Genomic DNA, 20,450 nt, shown 5'->3' on the forward strand with positions numbered 1-20,450 from the left:
GATGTGGACACGCTACACATGTGGGCTCACTGCCCGTCTGTCTGCTATTATTGCTTAGACAATCGCCACTAAAGGACGCCACCAACGGATGTCCAACAGCTAGTATAATTGGATTTTGTTTCCCAAATAGCTAAAAAATAGGCAACAAACATTGTAACCCACTTACAATGCTAGATATTCAACAGAGAAGGTACAGTCACAAGTAAAATTATGGACATCCCTGCTAAAAATAACATTTTGTTGATTTTGTTTCTATTACAAATACATTCAGATTTGTAAAATATGTGGACGGCGTTTGGACGATGTTTGTAATTCAGCCTGTATACACCACCACAATGGATCTGAACTAAAGCAATCAAGTAAATAAAGTGTGTAGTGTTCCAGCTTTAATTCAAGGGGTTAAACAAAAATATTGCAATAGCTCCAGAAACCACAGCCCAAACTGCTAAGTAGTTTCACGGCCTGCTCCCTCCTTATTTAGAACAAATTAAGGACATAAAAGGTCATCCGAGTGTTGAATTTGCATCTGGCGGCTGTTCAGGACCGCTCTCTGTATGTGGTCCACAAAAGGTGCCAACGCAAGCAAAGAAGGCCTGAATAAAAACATGAATATACCCATCAGAGAGAAGGCAAGCTTCTGCCTTTAACCCACTAGTGATCACACACATACAGTAACAGTGAGCACACATGCCCGGAGTGGTGGGCAGCCATCGCTGTGGCGCCCAGGGAGCAGAGAGGGTGAAGTGCCTTGCTCAAGGGCCCAAACAGTGGCAGCTTGTCAAGCCTGGGTGTCAAACCCACAACCCCGTCATCAATAGCCCGGAGCTCTAACCGCTGAGCCACCACTGCCCCTGTGGTAACATCAAGAGACATGGCAGACCACGGAAAACAACTAAAGTAGATGACAGCAGAAGTAGTTCTTTGGTGAATAAATATCCCTACACAACAACTAACAACACAACAAGTCAAGACCACCCTCAGGGACGTAGGTGTAGCTTTGTTAAGCAAGATTAGGCTGACAAAGTATAGATAATAATAACAATAATAATAACAATAATAATAATAATAATAAACACTGTCCAGTTCTGGGGCAAGATTCTTTGGACAGCTACTTCAATGTACACACATGTACAAATGCACACACACAGCTTTTCTAGTCCCTGTAGAAAATAACTAATAGTCACATAGAACAGGACTCTCTGAATCACCATGAACATGAATCACCATGCCTAATGCCAGGCCTGGCCTAAAGGGATGTAGAGCCCTCCAGCATTAAACTATTGTCATTGAATGCAATCAAATCTTCACAGCAATACTTCAACATCTAGTAGACAGCCTTCCCTGTACAGCTGAGGCAGTTACTCCAACAAAAGCAGGATGAACGCTTTTAATTTCCTTGATTTCAGAAGAAACAATGGAGGAGTAGACGTCCCAATGCTTTTGACCATATCCTGTATATATTCTGTGCTGTATAACCTAATTCAAAACTTGGCGTGAGAATCTTTATCTTGAAAGAAATCAGAGTAAAGACCTTTTTTACAGAGCTCCCGCACACGTATTGCTTAACCACACCAAGTCAGAAAGCAGAAATGGAGAGAACTGGGTTGCTCAATGAGCTGCTCGGATCTTTGTCAGTCAGACATCCATACATAGAGTTCATCACATGGACGGTTATGCAGTTACTCAAAGCATAAAGGGTCATGTCCCTATGCGACACCCATGTCTTCAATATCCAGTTGTCAGTGCATAAAAGCAAACACACTAACGCTAACTAACTGCTAAGTCTACTTCAATAGAAAACATTCTTCACTGGTCCAGGAAGGATCCTACAGATCCTTTGTCCACCACTTTCTAATGAAGACAAAACAAACAGTGTTCATCCACTACACCACAAAGGAGTTCCCTTCAAGACCTGGACACACTGCTCTTTCCAGTAGAAAGTGGAAGAAGAGTCGGCGGGTAAGACAACAGAGAAGTCACAACAGAAACAGGGAGGAATAAAATACACAGGCAGTAAATATGCTTATGTATTCCATGGCAAAATACGGTGAGTAACAGCGCTGCTAATATTAGCACCCCACAATTAGGCAATAGCGGCATAAGGCCTATATTGTTATGGTATAAGAGTAATTAAAAAACACCAAAAAAAAGGAATTCCTAATTTCTTATATTCTTAAATGAGAAAAAAAAAAACCTTTCTTGTACTGCAAACAAAACGTACACTTGAAAAAAATCTACCAGCTGTTAAAAAAAAAGGCCAAATTAATGTTTATGTATCAAAAATGCATCACACTGCAATGAAAAAGAGTTTTAAGCAAGTTGATTTTTTATGTACAAACAATTTCTCACCTGTAAACAACTTTAAAATGGGTTTATTTACTTCAAATGATATTTATTAAATATTTAACACACTGTGGAATTTTTTTTGTACATATTTAATAGGGGTGTAAACATTCTAGATAGATCAAAGTATTGCGGTGTGTTTTTTCTTTTTTGCAATAAGTTAAATTAAGCAATTCCGTAAATTTAATTTCCGTAAATAAATAAATAAATAAATAAATAAATAAATAAATAAATAAATAAATAAATAAAAACGCATTGACTATGTATCGGTATGGATGATTTTCAGGCAAAATATGCGATCGGTCGATATTTCTTTAATTACGATCCTCACAGCCATTCTGATCATATTCACAAGCTTATCAGCATCTGGGCACTTATCAGCTTATGGGCAGTGGTGGCTCAGCGTTCAGGGTTGTGGGTTCGGCAAGCTGCCACTGTTGGGCCCCCTCTGCTCCCCGGGCGCTGCAGTTGGTTGCCCACCGCTCTGGGTGTGTGTGTGTGTGTGTGTGTGTACTCACTGCCCCTAGTTCACAGACATTTCGCTGTACAGTGTACAGTGACAAATACGTGCTCCTTTACCCTTTATCTCTGAGCGAGGCTTCTCTAATAAAAGCCAGTGCTGTGCTCCAGTCTGTGTGCTGGCCCTGCCCAGTCAGCCTGGTGTTAGTTTTTTTTGTTTTGTTTTGTTTGTAGAGTGTGTAAAACTTACACGCCTTGTGGAGGAAGCAGAGTGAAGACTTTTAACACCACTAACTGGACACCCCTGCTGCGAGTATCAGAACACAGCAGAGCGAACATTTAACCAACGGCCAAAAGCACGGCAGCAACAGTCGAAAAGCTAAATTCTTCTTAGCGCTAGATAAGCAGCCCCCTTCAGCGGCGTTCCCTGAGCTGGTGCTCTTCGGGAGTTCCACAGCGTTCTGAAATGTGGTCAATTTCAAAAAGTTAAGTGCGTTTCACCAGGAAGCTCTGTAGGATGATAGGTTACCAAGCTGTGCTGCAAAGGTTAATGTGGCATCCGTTTCCTTCTTTGCTCGGTATCGTCGATCAACTGATCATGCAGAAAGATGATGGCTGATCTGTATCGGCCCCAAAAACACTGATCGGCCCATCTCTAAAATAAACTTTGGTGCTTTGGTGACGTGCAGAAGTGTGGCTCTCTAAAGGGTGTGTATTTTTACATTTACAAAAAAAATGAATCATGAAGTCATAATACAGTAATGATACAGTGTTTCTTTACATACCCAACAAATACTGCAATATAATGCAAATACTGTATTTTTGTTCTGCTCTACTGTGTTCTGCTCAACTGCAGCTCCTTTTTGGGCTGTTGCGCACACAGCATCACAGGCCTTTGGAAGACTGCCCGCCATACAGGTCAGAACAGATGCCCATGTCTGAACACTGTTGCGCTGTATCAAGAGTGAAAGAGAAAACAAGCCCTCCTTCACACCCAAAGAGAAAAGAAGTTAGAAGTCAACTCAGGGCATTTCCCAAGAAACTCACCTCACCATGGTCACTTACGTTTCCCTGCATTTCAATGCGTGTCGGTGTGCAAATACTTGTGGACCTGAATGCATGACTTTGTTTATTACATTTGTCAGAGGGTTATATAAATCAATTAATCACCGGTCATTATCTGAGGATCTGACATGGAACGCAGACAGTTTGAGCAACACACATTCAGGTCCACAAGTATTTGGACAGTGACACAGTGTTTTGCCTCTAACACCACAAATAAAGCAAACAAAATGTGACTGAAGTGTTTACAGAACACTGCATTAACCATCCATATTATCCATAGTAGCTCATAGTACCTTTCACAGGCTCAAAAGTAAGTGGACAAACTAACAATTGCAAATATAACCATTCATTTAATCCTTTGCAGGATTCAATCAACGACTGCCTGAAATGTGAAATCCATGGACATCGCCAAATGCCAAGCTCTCGCTTAAGATGCATTGCCAGGCAATTTATTTACTGTGGCCAACTTTGATTACGTGTCTGGGTAAGATTTTAGTACTAAATATTAATCACAATAATACGCGAGTTAAATCTTATATATTCCTAGTGACATAATGACAACTTCTTAATTTAGTTTTACATCATCTAAAAAAACAGCTAGTTGCCATTTACACTGCCCTGCTTGAAAACGCAGCAAACCAGATCAGCACAAACTAGTTTAGACCCCTGTAGATGAACACGACATTCACAAAACGAAATTTCTACGATCTTAAAGCTGTGTAAAGTGTCTGATTCAGCCAAATGTATGAACCAATATATCAATTTAAATTATAACACACTTTTTACATTAGGACGTGAGATGCTTGGTATTTGGTGTGAATTTATAAAAGAATCTTGTATCGTAATACTTAGGATATCACCAGGTTCTCGGCAGGACACAGCTCTAATGATTAAGTGGCGGTTAGAACTAATGCGGTGTAGGCATACCTGTGGTTACACCGACTCAGCAAAGACTCCAGTTTGTGAACAGGAACAAGGTAGTGTGGAGTTGTTTACAGTGTTCATTATCACAGGAAGTGACTCAGTGTCAGTTTGCTTTAAGCGTGAACAGCATAGAGCAAGCTGTCTGCATTAACCATAACAACAACTACTGGAGAGACAAGACATTTTGAAAAGTTTGAAAGCCAACTAACAAGCATCAATGTTATTTCAACTGCTCGATGCTGTGTATGAAGCTGAGTCTCCAAGCAAACCACCAAAGGTCTAAAAGCAACCACCACATCAGTATTTGTTCAGCAGGTGGTAACACCTGCTTAAGCAATTACAGTGACAATCATGAAAGCTACGTGCAAAAAGCAGCAGGCCTCATAACATACTACTCACACCTATTTGAAGAAGCTCCACCAATCTCACCTCCAGAAAGAGGTCTTAGCCCACTCAACATGCACCCAAGTTCTGGATTTGCTGGTTGCAGACAAATCTATATAATGTGGGGTAGCTATTTTATTCCAGTTTTTGCAGACGTTTAAACATGCCAATTTACATGTATTAACAAAAATGAAATTCCCATTGGAAACTAGAGAAGCACACCCTAAGATATCAGACTGGTTTCAGATGAGCGACTGCATTTGATGAATTATGATGCATTATGCTAATTTGAGGTTTCGCCAAACTGCTCCTTCCACATGTGCTGAGAGCTTGTGTGCTTTTTGGCTAGAGTAGACCAAACTTCTCCAGAGAAATTCTCACAGACCACAGACAGATTTCCTTTTACCTACATGTCCAAATGTTAATGGACGTGTAAGCACAAATATAAAGAATGTACAAACTGAATTAGCACGTACCAGAACTTGAGGGCATCCTTCGCCCCAGGGTCATTGAGGTGTTGCACACAGTGGAACAGACACAGGAAGCTTTCCAAGTACTGCAGACTGACCTGAGAGAGAAAAATCAGACACAGACATTACTGGACGTTAAATGTTCATATTTTTATAAAGCATGATTAATTGTTCCTTAGCTCAATATACAATATATGGCCATTATCACACAAAGCAATAGGTAAACAATTCGAGCTGAACACGTTTTCGGTTTGATGCGCAGGCTTTAAACAACTGCCCAATCACGAGTTAGAAAACAACTGAGGTTAAATAACTGCAACTGTTTATAATACAAATGATCTTTTTCCTTAAGCAATGCACTACTACTACGGTGTGGGGGTCGAGAGTTCAAATCCCGAGCCATGCTGTTTTCATAATCAGTGGCCGCAGTCTGAGAGAGCACAATTGGTCGCGCTCCTTCATGGTGGGTAGATGGCGCTTTCCTCCCTCATCACTCTTAAGTGATTTGGGCCGGCACAGGCATCTGTTAGCTGGTGCAGTGGAGCTGGGAAGCTGGTGCTTTTCTTCGAGCATTTTGGCTGCCTTTGCATGTATTGGAGGAAACCTGCTGGAAGCGCTGCTAGTGCTATGGGGAGATACATACAGGTGGGTGAATTGGTCAGCAGTAACACCTTGGGAAATGAAGAGAAATTACTAAAATAATTGGAAATGATCTACTGTAGAAAAACTAGTCTGTAGAACTTGCTTAGACTGTACACTGTACAAATGTGTGGTGTTAAATCGGTCATACTAATCTGCAATGCAGGCGCTGCATGTGTGAACGAGCAATGCATGCAGGTTGTAGCACTCACACCACTTAATCACTCGTAGCACAATGAGTACAACAGGCCATGGGTTTTGTGAAGCAGAGAACTCTCACAAAGTTCAATCTTGTGAGACATGCAGATTTGCATTGCTGTGAAAAAGCTCAAGTGCAGCTGGGTTATGCGGAAGGACAGTGATCCAGAGCACCAGAGTAAGTAAACGAACAAAACTAAGAAACAAAATAAAAGGTTTTAGAGAGGACTTTAATGACTTGAACCTCATTGAGATGCTGTGACTTCCTGTCTATGTAGCCGAATTAAAATTCAGTGAACAGTGGGCTGAAAATCCTCCACAGTGATATTTTTTTTTTTTGAAATTAGATTAGTTGTATGATATGAATGTGGCAAGTGTGACAAATGTGCAAAAACAGAAGAAATTGAAAAAGTGCTGTATAGTGTCTGCAATCACTCCAAGTCACTCATGTAATGGATTATTTTACATTGTATCAAACATTCAAGTCTGATGGTTTTGAGACCATAAGCCAGTATTAAATCAAAGTGCTAAACTACCATCCTTACTTGCATATAGAAATTGCACACAAGATACAAACAAAAAAAGCCTTGAAATGCACACATAACTAGTCTTTAGCTTGCGTTATACACACACACACACACACACACACACAACACAGTGTTATATAAAGATTAAATAAAGGGAACTGGTAAAAAGAAACCACAATAATGGGAATCTCTGCACAAATAATGTGTGTCAACATATCAGTCAGTAAAATTACTTCAATTATTAAAGTCTGTTAAATATTTAACCCTAAAATCTTAAATCTTATCGGTTCTAAATGTTCAGCTACTTAAAACCACAAATAGTCACAACGGCTTCATATTGGTTTTTGCATCCTAGTGAGGATAAGCCCACAAGACTCAGTAAAGACAATACTGTGTTGACGTCTGCTACCCTGGCCACCTGTGCAATAGTAAATTCAGTCCGTATCCCTGAGGGGAGCGGGGGCAGGGTCCGGGGGAGGAGATCAACTGGCTACAGCTGATCCTGACACTGTCAGCCATCACACCACAACATACACATGGCTACAGTAATCCACACAAATGAGTCCATTCATTCATCTGTCTGCTAATCCACTCGGATGAATGTCTGGGTCAGAGTGGGCAGACAGCCTCTCTGTTCCTTATGCTCTCCAAACTCACAAACACCACATCTTTCTCTGTGAAGTGTGCCTTGTGACCGGTTTTAGGAACATATCTGTCGGGTACACATAGCTCAGCAAAGGACAAAAGTATTGGGACACCTGATCATTCATTACTTCTTCAAAACAAAGTTGGTTTGTCATCTGGAAAAAAAATCATGAAATCATTATGCCCTAATAGCTGGTATTTCACTGAAATAACCATAATTTGATATTTCCTGTAACTATCTACCAGTCTCTGACATTGACTCTGAGATGTTTGCTCAACTCCTCCATGCAGAATTCTTTCAGCTGTGTGACATTTCGCTGATTTCCTAGTGTGCTGAAATCTTTTTAAATCCCTTCCTAGACTCATTTGCATCTACAATCTTCTACAGTGTTCCTTCTACAAGAAAATTGTATTACTAATAATTACATTTTACAAATTATTTTTAAAGACATTTCTTCAGTTTAGTCATATTACCTCATTCTAAATATTCATAAATAATGATCAAATATTCATATGTTTAAATACTGTATGTATAAACAGACAAAGGATTTTATATGGGGTGTCCTAATTTTTTCACATAATTACATACACAATATGGACAAAGGTCTTCGGACACTTGCATATTCACCGTTCACCTGTTTTTGTTGGAGTAACGGTCTCTACTGTCCAGGGAAGGCTTCCTACTATATTTTGGAGAATTGCTGTGAGGATCTGAATGCATTCAGCGACAAGGGGTCAGGATGTTGGATGATCACCACCCCACCTCATCTACAACGCCACAATTTATTCCAAAAGTGTTGTATGGAGCATCATCATTCCAGAGAACGCAGTTCCACTGCTCCACAGCTCAATGCTGGGGCCCGTCTTGCCTGGTAGGTTCATGTTTATCTGCTCCAGAGTGTCCTTTTCTACTGGAAATACTTCTTAACTGGGTCTAGACAAGCTGTGTGTGTGTGTGTGAAGGGGTGTCCACCAAGGGGTGTCCACCGACATTTGGACATAGTGCATACTGTATAAGCATTAGTTTGAAAAGTTGATACATCCGTTGGTGGCATCAGGTTGGTAGGTTCTCGTTTTGTCTTCAACAGTGGGTCAAAAAGGGCATACGAATGACTTTAAATGAGTTGAAATGTTTCATGTGACCGCTACCTGGTCTCAGTACTGATAAGTATGAGAAGTTGGACATAAAAGAGCTTGTGCTTAAGCCAGTGTAGTTATGGCTGTACTGATGAGAGGGTGACTCAATTTCCTTCCTCTGCTGATTTCAACAGAACCAGCCCAGGGCACAGTCACATAGTCATGCCACAAGAAGTCTTGACAGATTCAGCTGCAAGAGGATGGAAGAGGACAACGTAAATAAAGACAACAATGGAGGAGTTTGGTTTTGATGCAAAAGGACAATTTAACAAATGTAGATAGAAGGATATTTTAAGGGAAAGGAAGGTGAACAGTGGAGTTTTACAGTAATCTAATGCCAGGTCATGGTAATTTTGGGCTTTTCACGATTTCACAGAACTTGGCCAACATCAAGCTTCTGGCATAATTGGTTTTCTGGGACGCACTTGACCACATATTTGCGATAGGGTTGAGATGAGGACTTTGGGAAGAGCCTTCCAAAAGCTTAATGTTCGCCTGCCTTATTCATCCTCAAACCACCTTTGAGGTGTGAAGCTGCAGAATTCTGAGGTAGTCAGAATTCCATGTACATGCAGCAAAAATAGCCCCAGAGCGTGCTGCAACCACCACCATGCTTAACAGCTGGTCACCTTTCCTCCTTCAAATATCTTTGTCTCCTCTTCCTCCTCTGACCATAAACATTTCCTCCAGAAAGCTTTTTCAACAGCCATGTGATCAGCTGCTAACTTTAGTCAAGCTTGGAAGGGCACTTCCCAAAACTGTCTGAACTGACTGAACTGGGTCCACCCCTGTGTGACCTTGTATTGGTTTCTGAAAGCCCAAAAGCCCAATACTACAATGACATTCATGTACTTTGCATCACAACTGTAATAAATTAATCAATCAATCAATGCAATCAACAAACCTCTAAACACTATGCAAATTTTGTCCGTCAGTTCTTCGCCTGATGAGCTGCTACATGAGAAGCTACTGCAAACACTTTCCACTTTCACCGCATACCAAACATGCAGTCGTTCAGAAACTGAGAAATGGAAGTTAAGCTCCGTTGTTGGTAGATTGACTGGTTACAGTTCTGACAATAAAACAGGCACCAGCAAACCAACTTGGCTTAAAAAAACCCAACCAATTTCCTACAATAAAGGGAAGTTTAGATTAGGGTTTTATTTCTGTAGCCAAGCAGGGCCGGGAAGTCAGGCCTGCATTCCTAGCTGTTCCTTACTAATGAGAACAGTCATCCTCACTCCTCACATGACTCTTCATGGTCAGACTGAGGGGAGAGAAGGGGAAAAACCAGTATGCCTTTTTCTCTGGAGTATTACCATTTCCCATCAGTGTTGTTTGTCTCTGTAAGGGACTAATGTGATACCGCACATCGGTAATCCAGCAGGCTGGGCCTGGGTTATTGGAGGGAGCAGGAAACTGGTAACGTTGTTGAATTAGCAGCACAGCAGTTACATTAAATTTCACTGATTACATCACACACCCAGACAGGGTCAGAGTCAAAGCAGAGTAAAATTAGCTCAGAAGTCGAAAGTGCTGTAGCACACAATGCAATTCTGGTACACACGTTCCCATCTTCCTACCTACTACAAACCACTTGATGTAATAGAGAAGCTAGCGGTCAATAAATCATCTGATTTGGGCTGTTCAGTTAATTTTTTTAGTTTCTATTTTGCCTGCTCATATGCATTTATGGTCATTTTAATATGCTAGAAGTCAATATTCAAAATGAACATCATACTTCTCATTCTTTCTCTTTGTAGCATTTGTGGGAGTAATTTAGGGAACTGCAACTACACAGACAAACATATTGGGGCAGCTGCTCATTCATTGTTTCTTATGAAATCAAGGGTATTAATATTAACAGAAAAAAAGAGCTTTCTAGTACATTTTCAAGAATTGCTGTGAGGATTTGATTGCATTCAACAACAGGATCAGGATTGTTCTTTCTGCTCATGAGAGTCAATGGCAATATTTCTCTACAGGGACTAAACAAGCTGTGTGTGACCTTCAGGTTGCAGAATGGAGAAGATTTTTTCTGTGTTTATGTCACTCAAATCAGTAGATATAGCTACCGCAAAATAATATTACGTTCGAGCATTACACCTATATTATGTCCCATTTTAACAAATTCAATATCAACACTTTACGTTTTGAATAAATAAGGGCAAAACAATTCAAAATGAAAGGCTTAAACGCCTTGTGGTCAACCTCAGCAAAACAGTTCAATTTCTATTGAATTAAATGGCAAATGAAACTGCTCATTAAGTGAGAATAGCCTCTGGGACTGTCTTGTTGTAACAGGAGAGTTTTTTTAAAATGGTCATAAAAAAGGTTGCAGGACTTTTTGTTAAATGAACAGAAATCATTTAAGGAACTGTTGGCTTTTCATGCTGAGGATGACCCATCCTGTACTCTCAGACGTCCATGGTGAATTTGAACGTATGCATCCTGTTAAAATGATACTTAAACACTACCTGTGTGACTGACACACTGGAGGTCTCACTTGTAGGTACTGGCTAGAAGGTATGTAGCTACAACAACCAAAAGATAGCCCAAACAGTATTACTACTAAATACTACTAAAAACTACTAACTGTAACTTCTACATTTCTACTGAATTTTATATACACGTTATTCCTCGGTCCAATTTGAACTCCAAAGCATCACATTAACCCTCACATTTAATTTTCAATTCTGCATGATGATACTACTCCAGCTCAAAACATCTCATGACGCTATGTACTGTACATCTGTACATACAGTGTGTTGGCAGCTTCGAAAAGTCGAAAAGTCAAGTCAACTTGACCTGACCTGTGAAGAAAAAAGAAATCTAGGAGAAACACAAGTGAGAAATGAAATAAAGGACCTGTTACGAAACTAAATCTAAAGACCACCCTCACAAACCCTCCCTTCCCACACTCTGGGAAGCCATGAGCCACAGATTGTTGTATGTTGGTCTTCAGTTTTAACGCCAGTGCACTGCAAGCAACTCTAAAGCCACCCAAGTAATTCTATATATGTGGTTCTACCTTATGTGCCTTACCAAGGAATCACACATACGGTAACAGAATCGTATAGACTGATAAGAAGACAACTAAGGAATTAAAAACAGTCACATATATACATATTTTAGCCTGTTTGCAACTAAGGGACAAAGAGAAGTTTGATAATATTTGCTGAAATATGGAAAATTCTAACAGCCATCATGAAGCTTTACACTGTGTGCAGAATTATTTGGCAAATGAGTATTTTTGATCACATCATCCTTTTCATACATGTTGTCCTACTCCAAGCTCTATCTATCTACCAATCAAGTAAATCAGGTGATGTGCATCTCCCCTGAGAAGGGGTGTGGTCTAATGACATCAACAACCTATATAAGGTGTGCTTAATTATTAGGCAACTTCCTTTCCTTTGGCAAAATGGGTCAAAAGAGAGATTTGACGGACTCTGAAAAGTCAAAAATTGTGAGATGTCTTGCAAAGGGATGCAGCAGTCTTGAAATTGCTGAACTTTTGAAGTGTGATCACCAAACAATCAAGCGTTTCATGGCAAATAGCCGACAGGGTCGCCAGAAACGTGTTGGAAAAAAAAGGCGCAAAATAACTGCCCATGAATTGAGGAAAATCAAGTGTGATGCTGCCAAGATGCCATTTGCCACCAGTTTTGCCATATTTCAGAGCTGCAACGTTACTGGAGTATCAAAAAGCACAAGGTGTGCGATACTCAGGGACATGGCCAAGGTAAGGAAGGCTGAAAAACGACCACCTTTGAACAAGAAACAGAAGATAAAACGTCAAAACTGGGCCAAGAAATATCTTGTTTTTCTAAGCTTTTATGGACTGATGAAATGCCAGCAAGGTGGAGGTGGGGTACTGGTATGGGCTGGTATCATCAAAGATGAACTTGTGGGACCTTTTCGGGTTGAGGATGGAGTGAAGCTCAACTCCCAGACCTACTGCCAGTTTCTGGAAGACACCTTCTTCAAGCAGTGGTACAGAAAGAAGTCTGTATCGTTCAAGAAAAACATGATTTTCATGCAGGACAGTGCTCCATCACATGCATCCAAATACTCCACAGCGTGGCTGGCCAGTAAGGGTCTAAAGAAGAAACAATGATGACATGGCCCCCTTGTTCACCTGATCTGAACCCCATAGAGAACCTGTGGTCCCTCATGAAATGTGAGATCTACAGGGAGGGAAAACAGTCCACCTCTCTGAACAGTGTCTGGGAGGCTGTGGTGTCTGCTGCACGCAACGTTGATCGTAAACAGATCAAGCAACTGACAGAATTTTGAGTGTCATCGTAAAGAAAGGTGGCTATATTGGTCACTGATTTGTTTTTGGTTTTGGTTTTGAATGTGAGAAATGTTTATTTCTAAATTTTGTGTTATATTGGTTTACCTAGTGAAAATAAACAAGTGAGATGGCTAATAATTCTGCACAGTAATAGTTACCTGCACAAACCGATATCCTCCTAAGATAGCCAAATCTAAAATAAACCCACTCCAACTTCCAAAAATATTAAGCTTTGATATTATCTCATCTATATTATATTATGATATTAAACTCATCTATATTATATTTGATATAGATGAGTCTTTTGGGTTGATTGAGAACATAAAAAGAATAAAAGAATCCTCTCAAATACAACTTGCCTAATAATTCTGCACACACTGTAGTCAGCTGCCAACAAAATGCAGATCTACATAATCGTAGGGTGACAAATTGAAATGAAATAAATTTCCAGATTGTTTTGAGTGCAAATAACTTAAAACAATTGAGTAGTTTGCAAAGGCTGCGATGTGAGCATGGGCTGTAGCAGCGTTTAGTCTAAACTATTGGAAAGATATAGGCTTGTTTCACTAACAGAGTCGTTTCAGGACAAGTTGGGGACATTTTGGTGTGCCCTATGTTTGGGCAGGGCAATTTTGATGAGGACATGTCTTTCCCCCGTCCACAATCACCATGTAGTGTGTGTAGTCATTCCCCCCAGTCTATCCCATGCGTATACTTGCTTGGCCACAGTGTTGAATGCTGGAACAGCAAGTAAACTCTTTCTCTGCTGCTGAGGATGGCTTTATGTTGGCTGAATGTTACCATGAGCACCCATGCATTCATGCAGATGCCATTGGAAAAGGTGGCCATTCTTAATGGTAAAAGTATAAGGTAACAGTAACTACAATTCACTTAATGTATTTAACTACACTTAATATCAGCACTGTTTGTACTCAGTTCAGGGTGTTACTTAGGCTCAAATGATTCGAGTTCACTTGAGTTCAAAGACATTTTACAGTGTGATGAATGTGTGAAGCACTTAAGATACACAAGTAACACTTACTTGGTCTTTTTAAAGCAATCGGTTTGCATGTTTTGTCTGACACAACAAGTTGCAGGAAATGTCACATTAGTTAGCTCGACCTAAATAAGCTAAATAAGTCCTTCGAGCTTCAAGTACGGCTCGGCTTGACCCACCATCCCTTAAGATCCATGAAAGATAAGCAAGCATTCAGGGTTTTTTTTCTGTCCTAGCACCGAAGTGGTGGAACGAGCGACGACTGAAGACCCACCATAGTGTACTGTCAAGTATTATGGTCTCCATGTCCACTTTTGTATTTAGTAGTATCTTTGGATCCTAGTCGATACAAACTAGCTAAGGACATTTTCTTAGTAAACAGCAAAGCACTTTTTTAAGTCGCACTGGATAAGATAAATGTAAATAAATGTGTTTTTATGGAACAAACACACAATAGATTATAATTGAAATGATTTTTCTATTTGAAATAGTAATTATGAATGGTCTAAACTAAGTGAGAAACACATCTTAAGGAAATCAAGTACTCTATACATGTTTTTAAGTCAATGAAAGTCACGTGTAAGCAAATATATAATAGCATTAAATACTAAATAGCATTGGCTAGTACAACATTACAACAATACCTATACCACTTAATTATTTTAAGGTAATCAGTAATCAGGCTTTTCTTAAGTAAAGTAAGGTTAAATAATGAAATATATACAGTGTAAAAACTAAAAAAATATCAGTAAATAAGTCAAAGAACAAAAAACAAATGCAGTAAAAATAGGATATGAGCTTTTAGCTAATTTGCCTAAATTCGTTAAATTCGTGGCATATTAAAAAGGTGGGTCAGTGCTTGTTTGCGGATGTCACTTATTTTTTATTTAATGAACTGCTTTTAATATTTTAATCATTTTATTCAATAGATAAAAGCATCAAGTCTTCTTTTCTTCCATAAATGTGTTTTCTGGTTAATGTTTACAATATAATGCAGGGATTCGTTCTAGTATAAAACCAAACCAAACCAAACCTCATCAGATGTTTTTCAGATATTGTTTAGTGGATTCAGTAAATAAATACTAAACAGTCAACTTTAAATGGTAATCTTAACCTTAAATCTAACAATTGCTACTGTAAAATATCTTTAAAAAAATTTTTTAAAAAATCATAATTTTCTCGGTAATCAGAATCTGTTCAATAAATTTACAGTATCGTTTTGCACTCTCTGTAGTACAAAATGAGTCAGTAGCTATTGACACCCTAAATAAACACCACAACAGTAAAAGTACAGTCATATCACTGAGTACACTGATTAAACTAGGCTCTAGTGAGCTACAGCTGAACTCTGGCAAGGAAAGAAGTCGTTACATGGAGCTGTGCTTCACCCTAACTTTTAACTTCAGCTTACTGCCTCTATAAAGTATAAAATATGCCATCTAAACCTGACCACCATCTCAAACAACAGGGATTGTCTCAGATATCTGGCCGCCCAGTGACAAGTGTAGACGTTTATGACCCATTAATGGAAGATGCCTGAACTAATACTACTTTACTATACGGCTATACTACTTCTGTATTACTAGTGTCTATGCAAGAGCATGCATCAAGCATACAGGCCTAATTAACACCATTAGGTGCATCTCAGCACAGCACCCAGCACATGAACCTGCTTCACCCCAACAGTTATGTTCCATGGAGTCACACTAAACACAGCTTCTGCTTAATCAGACTGCAGCTACTACATGACCAACTTTACAGTGATCTGTAAACAACAGTGCTGGACATGTTTTCATTCTGAAGATCACAGCTGTCTTCTTGAATGCGAGGGGATGCATCAGTTACTTTGCTTAGTTTGAGGTGGTGCAAAGAGAAAGTGTCCTCAACAGAGTGCAAACCACAGACAGGTAGTTTGTCAGGCTGCAGAGGTGTTTTCTCATGCGACCTACGTAATTTTATTTCCGCTGTTTACCTCCTAAACGCTGTACATCTCACACTGTACATCTGTACACGGCCCATGTGCTCGTTTCTCCTCAATCTTGGCCCCCCCCCCTTTTCCGTCTTGCTTGTAGTCTTATTTGGTGGCTTTCTGTAACTTGAAACTGTAACAGAAAAAGCAGGCTAGCATGCAATCACCAAAATTATATGGCAACTGACTCCATGGCTTTTTTGAGCTCACTCAAATTGAGGGCGATGGTGACCTCTGGTTAGTACGGTTTGTAAATCAAAGGATTTGTTGGGAGACAGAACTACAGCAGCAACTACAGTTTCCTCACTGTGTGCTTTTTTTGTAGGCCGTTTGCCTTTTCCTTCTCCAACATACATTTTAATATTCATCATTATTTCTTTGTAAATGAATATTAATGACATAAATACTCCCAACAGAACTAGGTAGGTAAAGGTGCACGTATTTGTCACTGTACAGCGAAATGTGTCCTCCGCATTTAACCCATCTGTGGTAGTGAACACACACACACACACTAGTGAACTAGGGGCAGTGAGTACACACACACACCCAGAGCGGTGGGCAGCCAACTACAGCACCCGTGGAGCAGAGAGGGTAAAGGGCCTTGCTTAAGGGCCCAACAGTGGCAGCTTGCCAAGCCCGGGAATCGACCCCACAACCCTGTTATCAATAGCCCAGCGCTCTAACTGCTGAGCCACCACTGGCCCGATAGCCACCACTGCCATGGAAAATTAACATGTAAAACATAAATTGCAGAAATAAATATCGGAGATGACGGAGTGCATGAAAAATATGACCACTGACCAAAGACTACTGTCGATGTGGAATTACAGTCAATAGAATAGGCAGTCCACTTATTGAGCCAAGTAATTTGTTGCTTGTAACAGGATACATTCCTAATAAGAGGACGAACGTAATTACATGCAAGAATACTAAATATTATACTAATATTAATAATACAATAATACAAATGACTAATAATACAAAAATTGTATTAGTCCTGTTAGAATAGTCTTGTTCGAAATAAATTTATAATGAAAATGAAAAAAAAAGGCTAATGTTAGCCAGAAATACTACATGCATAGCCACATTTCTTTTATACAACACATGGAAGCAACATGGGGGAGAGCTCAACGCCAATGCAACTGTGCAACTCCAGCAGCTTATGTAATCATTAATCCTAATCGAGGTAAAATGTTAATTAATTAATTAGTCATGATCCTGATTTGAGGTCAGATCACCCAGCTCTACTTGTGATAACACTGGGGCACATCCTTCTATTTAAAACTTGACCAGCTTTTAGAACCACAGCATTTTAACTGAGATATAGATATTTTTTATTATTTTTTAATATATATATATATATATATATATATATATATATATATATATATATATATATATATATGTTCTCCTGGCATTTTTATACTGTAATATAAGAATGCCTTATTTGTTTATTTTTTTCTGTTATTCTACAAATAAGCATGCAAACGCTTAAGATTTGATATAAATTTCATTCTAGTGTTAATCTGCAGTTGACAATGATTTTTGATTGACAATGAAGTGGCATATTTGTGTTTGAAGGCACATTTGAACATCATAAAACATGGACTTGTCAAGATAACGTATTCTGTTGTGTATCAGCATTGGAGAGATGTTCTGATTTGGCCAACATTTCAAAACTGACCTCTGATGGCATTTATTGCGCTTTATGGCACTGAATCTATAACTGCAAATCACTGCAAACCTATGTAAGATTACTCAGCAATTCTAACCCCGTAGGTCACAACTTCTAGACTGTAATACATGTTAACGCAACATTCTGTAGCATTTTTAAAAGTGTTAGCGATGTTGGAAGGTCACCACCCAACCTCAACCCCAATTTCCAAATCATCACAAAAAATATTGAATGGAGCACCATCATCATTCCAGAGAACACGGTTCCTCAGTTCCACATCCTTTATACCCCTCCACCCCACGTCTGACATTAGGTTTATGTACTCCTGAGAGTCCTATTCTATTGGCATTGCATCTCTATAGTGACTAGACATGCCATGTATACTCATTTGCATGTCTGTGTCAGCAATGGGTGCAACTTAACGTAGCTAAATGCATTCATTAGAAGTGATGTCCACAAACATTTGGACAAAGAGTATATCATGTATGCACATTGTCTTCTGCCATTTGACTTTCTAACTACTAAAAGATATTGTATAGAAGGCCACTACCTACCCAAAATAGCAGCCATCACAGAATTCCTTGAGATTTAAGATTACTAGATTACTTATGATTCCTAGATTCATGTCCGTTTGATGTCAGAATACTTCTATTGCCGCGGCCCGGAGGTTGCGAGTTCCACTAATCACCCTCAAGTCTGTTAGGTTACACTAAGAGACATGAAGTCTAACAGACGTTCTATCTCTGTGATCCATTCTCAAAGTGGGTTAATAGGTTGGGTTTACTGTGCATTATCTCAGAGGATGTCTGGGAGTGCGTCGGCCAAAGGTTTTACTCACATGAATGAAGCACTGTAGGCTTCCTTTAGTTTAACCTGGAGGGGAAAAAAGGCTCTTCAGAACTTAAGGATAATGAATGAATCAGACCTTTCCCCATCGTTGTGGCTCTTGCTCTTAACTACTTATCAAACAGTTCTTAAAATATATCATAGATGTGTATTGGATATGAGTCATGGATCATAAGGCAGTTCACTTGCTAGAAAGCCAATGCATCGCATTCATGCATTTGCAGTTACAGAGTTAGTCATATGTCCGCTCTACTGAACTCTAGGAATTTTAAGTCTGCTGAGGTGAGGAACTCGCAATAAACTAGCATTTTTCCAGAGGACAGGGCGCTGTCGCTGCAGACTGGCTTATGCTGGGCACTGGTAATTAGAATGAATTACTGCACACGCCTCCAAAACCTTCAGTTAAGCTTAAAGGACATGTAGCCACCAAAACAGGAAAGGAACAAGGAGAGAAAAAAAAAGGTTGCAACCTCAAGTTTCCCTTCACCATCTAAAGCTGTTTCAGTTTCACTGATGACTGACCTGTGTGTGTGTGTGTGTGTATTGAGTACACAAACTACAGACACTGCCCCTCAGTGCAGTGCCTACAGCACGCAACCCAAAGCCTTGTTGTGGACAAGGGAAGCTAATCAGGGTCTCGTGATGGAGCCATTAGTACGGCCAAGGGCTGAGCGCTCGAAAGAAGCTCAGAGAAATGCCTCTTCAGTGTCCAAGCAGAAAAACACATGACTGCTTAGCCTAGATGCCACTATTTCCCTTTGGCCACAAGTTACACCCTCTTTATCAACACCATCCATCAACATAGCCTCCATTTCCAGGTGACAATGATGCCTGCGGAGAAACTGAAATCAGCTTTAGAAACTCGGCCTTAGGGTAAGGAGAGCATTTGCAAGGCAGTTCTTTTCCTTTAGTGAATAAAACAACAGTCAGGTTGATCTAGCAATGCTGCGTATACGCCTCATGCTAATTTCACAGTAAAACCAGGAATTACAACTCGAGTCAGCTGGAACTTGTCTTAACAAACTCCACCCAAACCTCCAGTCATGTCTCCGTAGTGCTGACAGACATCACATGAATAAGGCTACACTGTTAAACATCACAATATTTTACAATATTATGAGGCTACTGATAATGTCAGAACTTTGGGAATATGGACTAACTACATGTTTCATAACAAATAGAGCATACGTAGTCTTCTTTTATTGGATTTAGTGCAAGGCAATGTGCAACACTACATACAACTCATCTGCAATCATATTTTAAAAGGTCCCTTTTAAATGTAACATCACTTTCTTTTTGCATTCCAGGACATAAAAGCTAAATATCCAGCATATCAAGTAAAATAACATAAATATTTTTCTGAAATACCAAAAAACATATATACAGGGAACAAATATGTATTAATTCAAAACCATGTTTGATGGCGAGTGAGAAGATTGCTTAGGCAACTATATTAATTTTATCATATTTTATAACTCTTTCCCTGCAATGCTAATCCAGGTGGATTTCCGTCCTAATCTGTACATTACGTAAGTGTTTATGCATCAGCACTGCAAATATGTACTGGAAAATGATCTGCAACAGCCTGGAATTTCCATAATCTTGCATCCCTATTTCATAACCTTAACAAATAACACTACTACTACTGTTATTTTAAGCCTTGTGGGTGGCTGAAACTACACCAAATCTGCTATGCAAAGCATATCCACACTATTTGCCCATCTGTAAACGACCACACACTAAGTGCTCCAGACACTGTGAAGTTCACGCTAGAAGTGCACTGCCAGAGAGGCTGACAACAGAACTGAAAAGATGAACTGAAATTCAGGCTTGCTTTGTGACAGTTTCACCAACGCTCAAATGCCCACAATA

General features: G+C 39.6%; 1 protein-coding gene across 7 annotated transcripts in view; it reads right to left on the reverse strand.

The window, feature by feature from the left end:
* lyst (lysosomal trafficking regulator) overlaps positions 1-20,450 on the reverse strand; it is an 85,639-nt gene that overhangs the window by 61,152 nt on the left and 4,037 nt on the right. For all 7 annotated transcript variants that reach the window (XM_072677464.1, XM_072677465.1, XM_072677462.1 and 4 more), the window contains exon 3: positions 5,652-5,743. In XM_072677464.1, coding sequence (XP_072533565.1) covers positions 5,652-5,743 — 92 coding nt within the window. The remainder of the gene's footprint in view (positions 1-5,651; positions 5,744-20,450) is intronic.

This window comes from Salminus brasiliensis, chromosome 4, assembly GCF_030463535.1.
Source record: "Salminus brasiliensis chromosome 4, fSalBra1.hap2, whole genome shotgun sequence".
NCBI classification, from domain to species: Eukaryota; Metazoa; Chordata; class Actinopteri; order Characiformes; family Bryconidae; genus Salminus; species Salminus brasiliensis.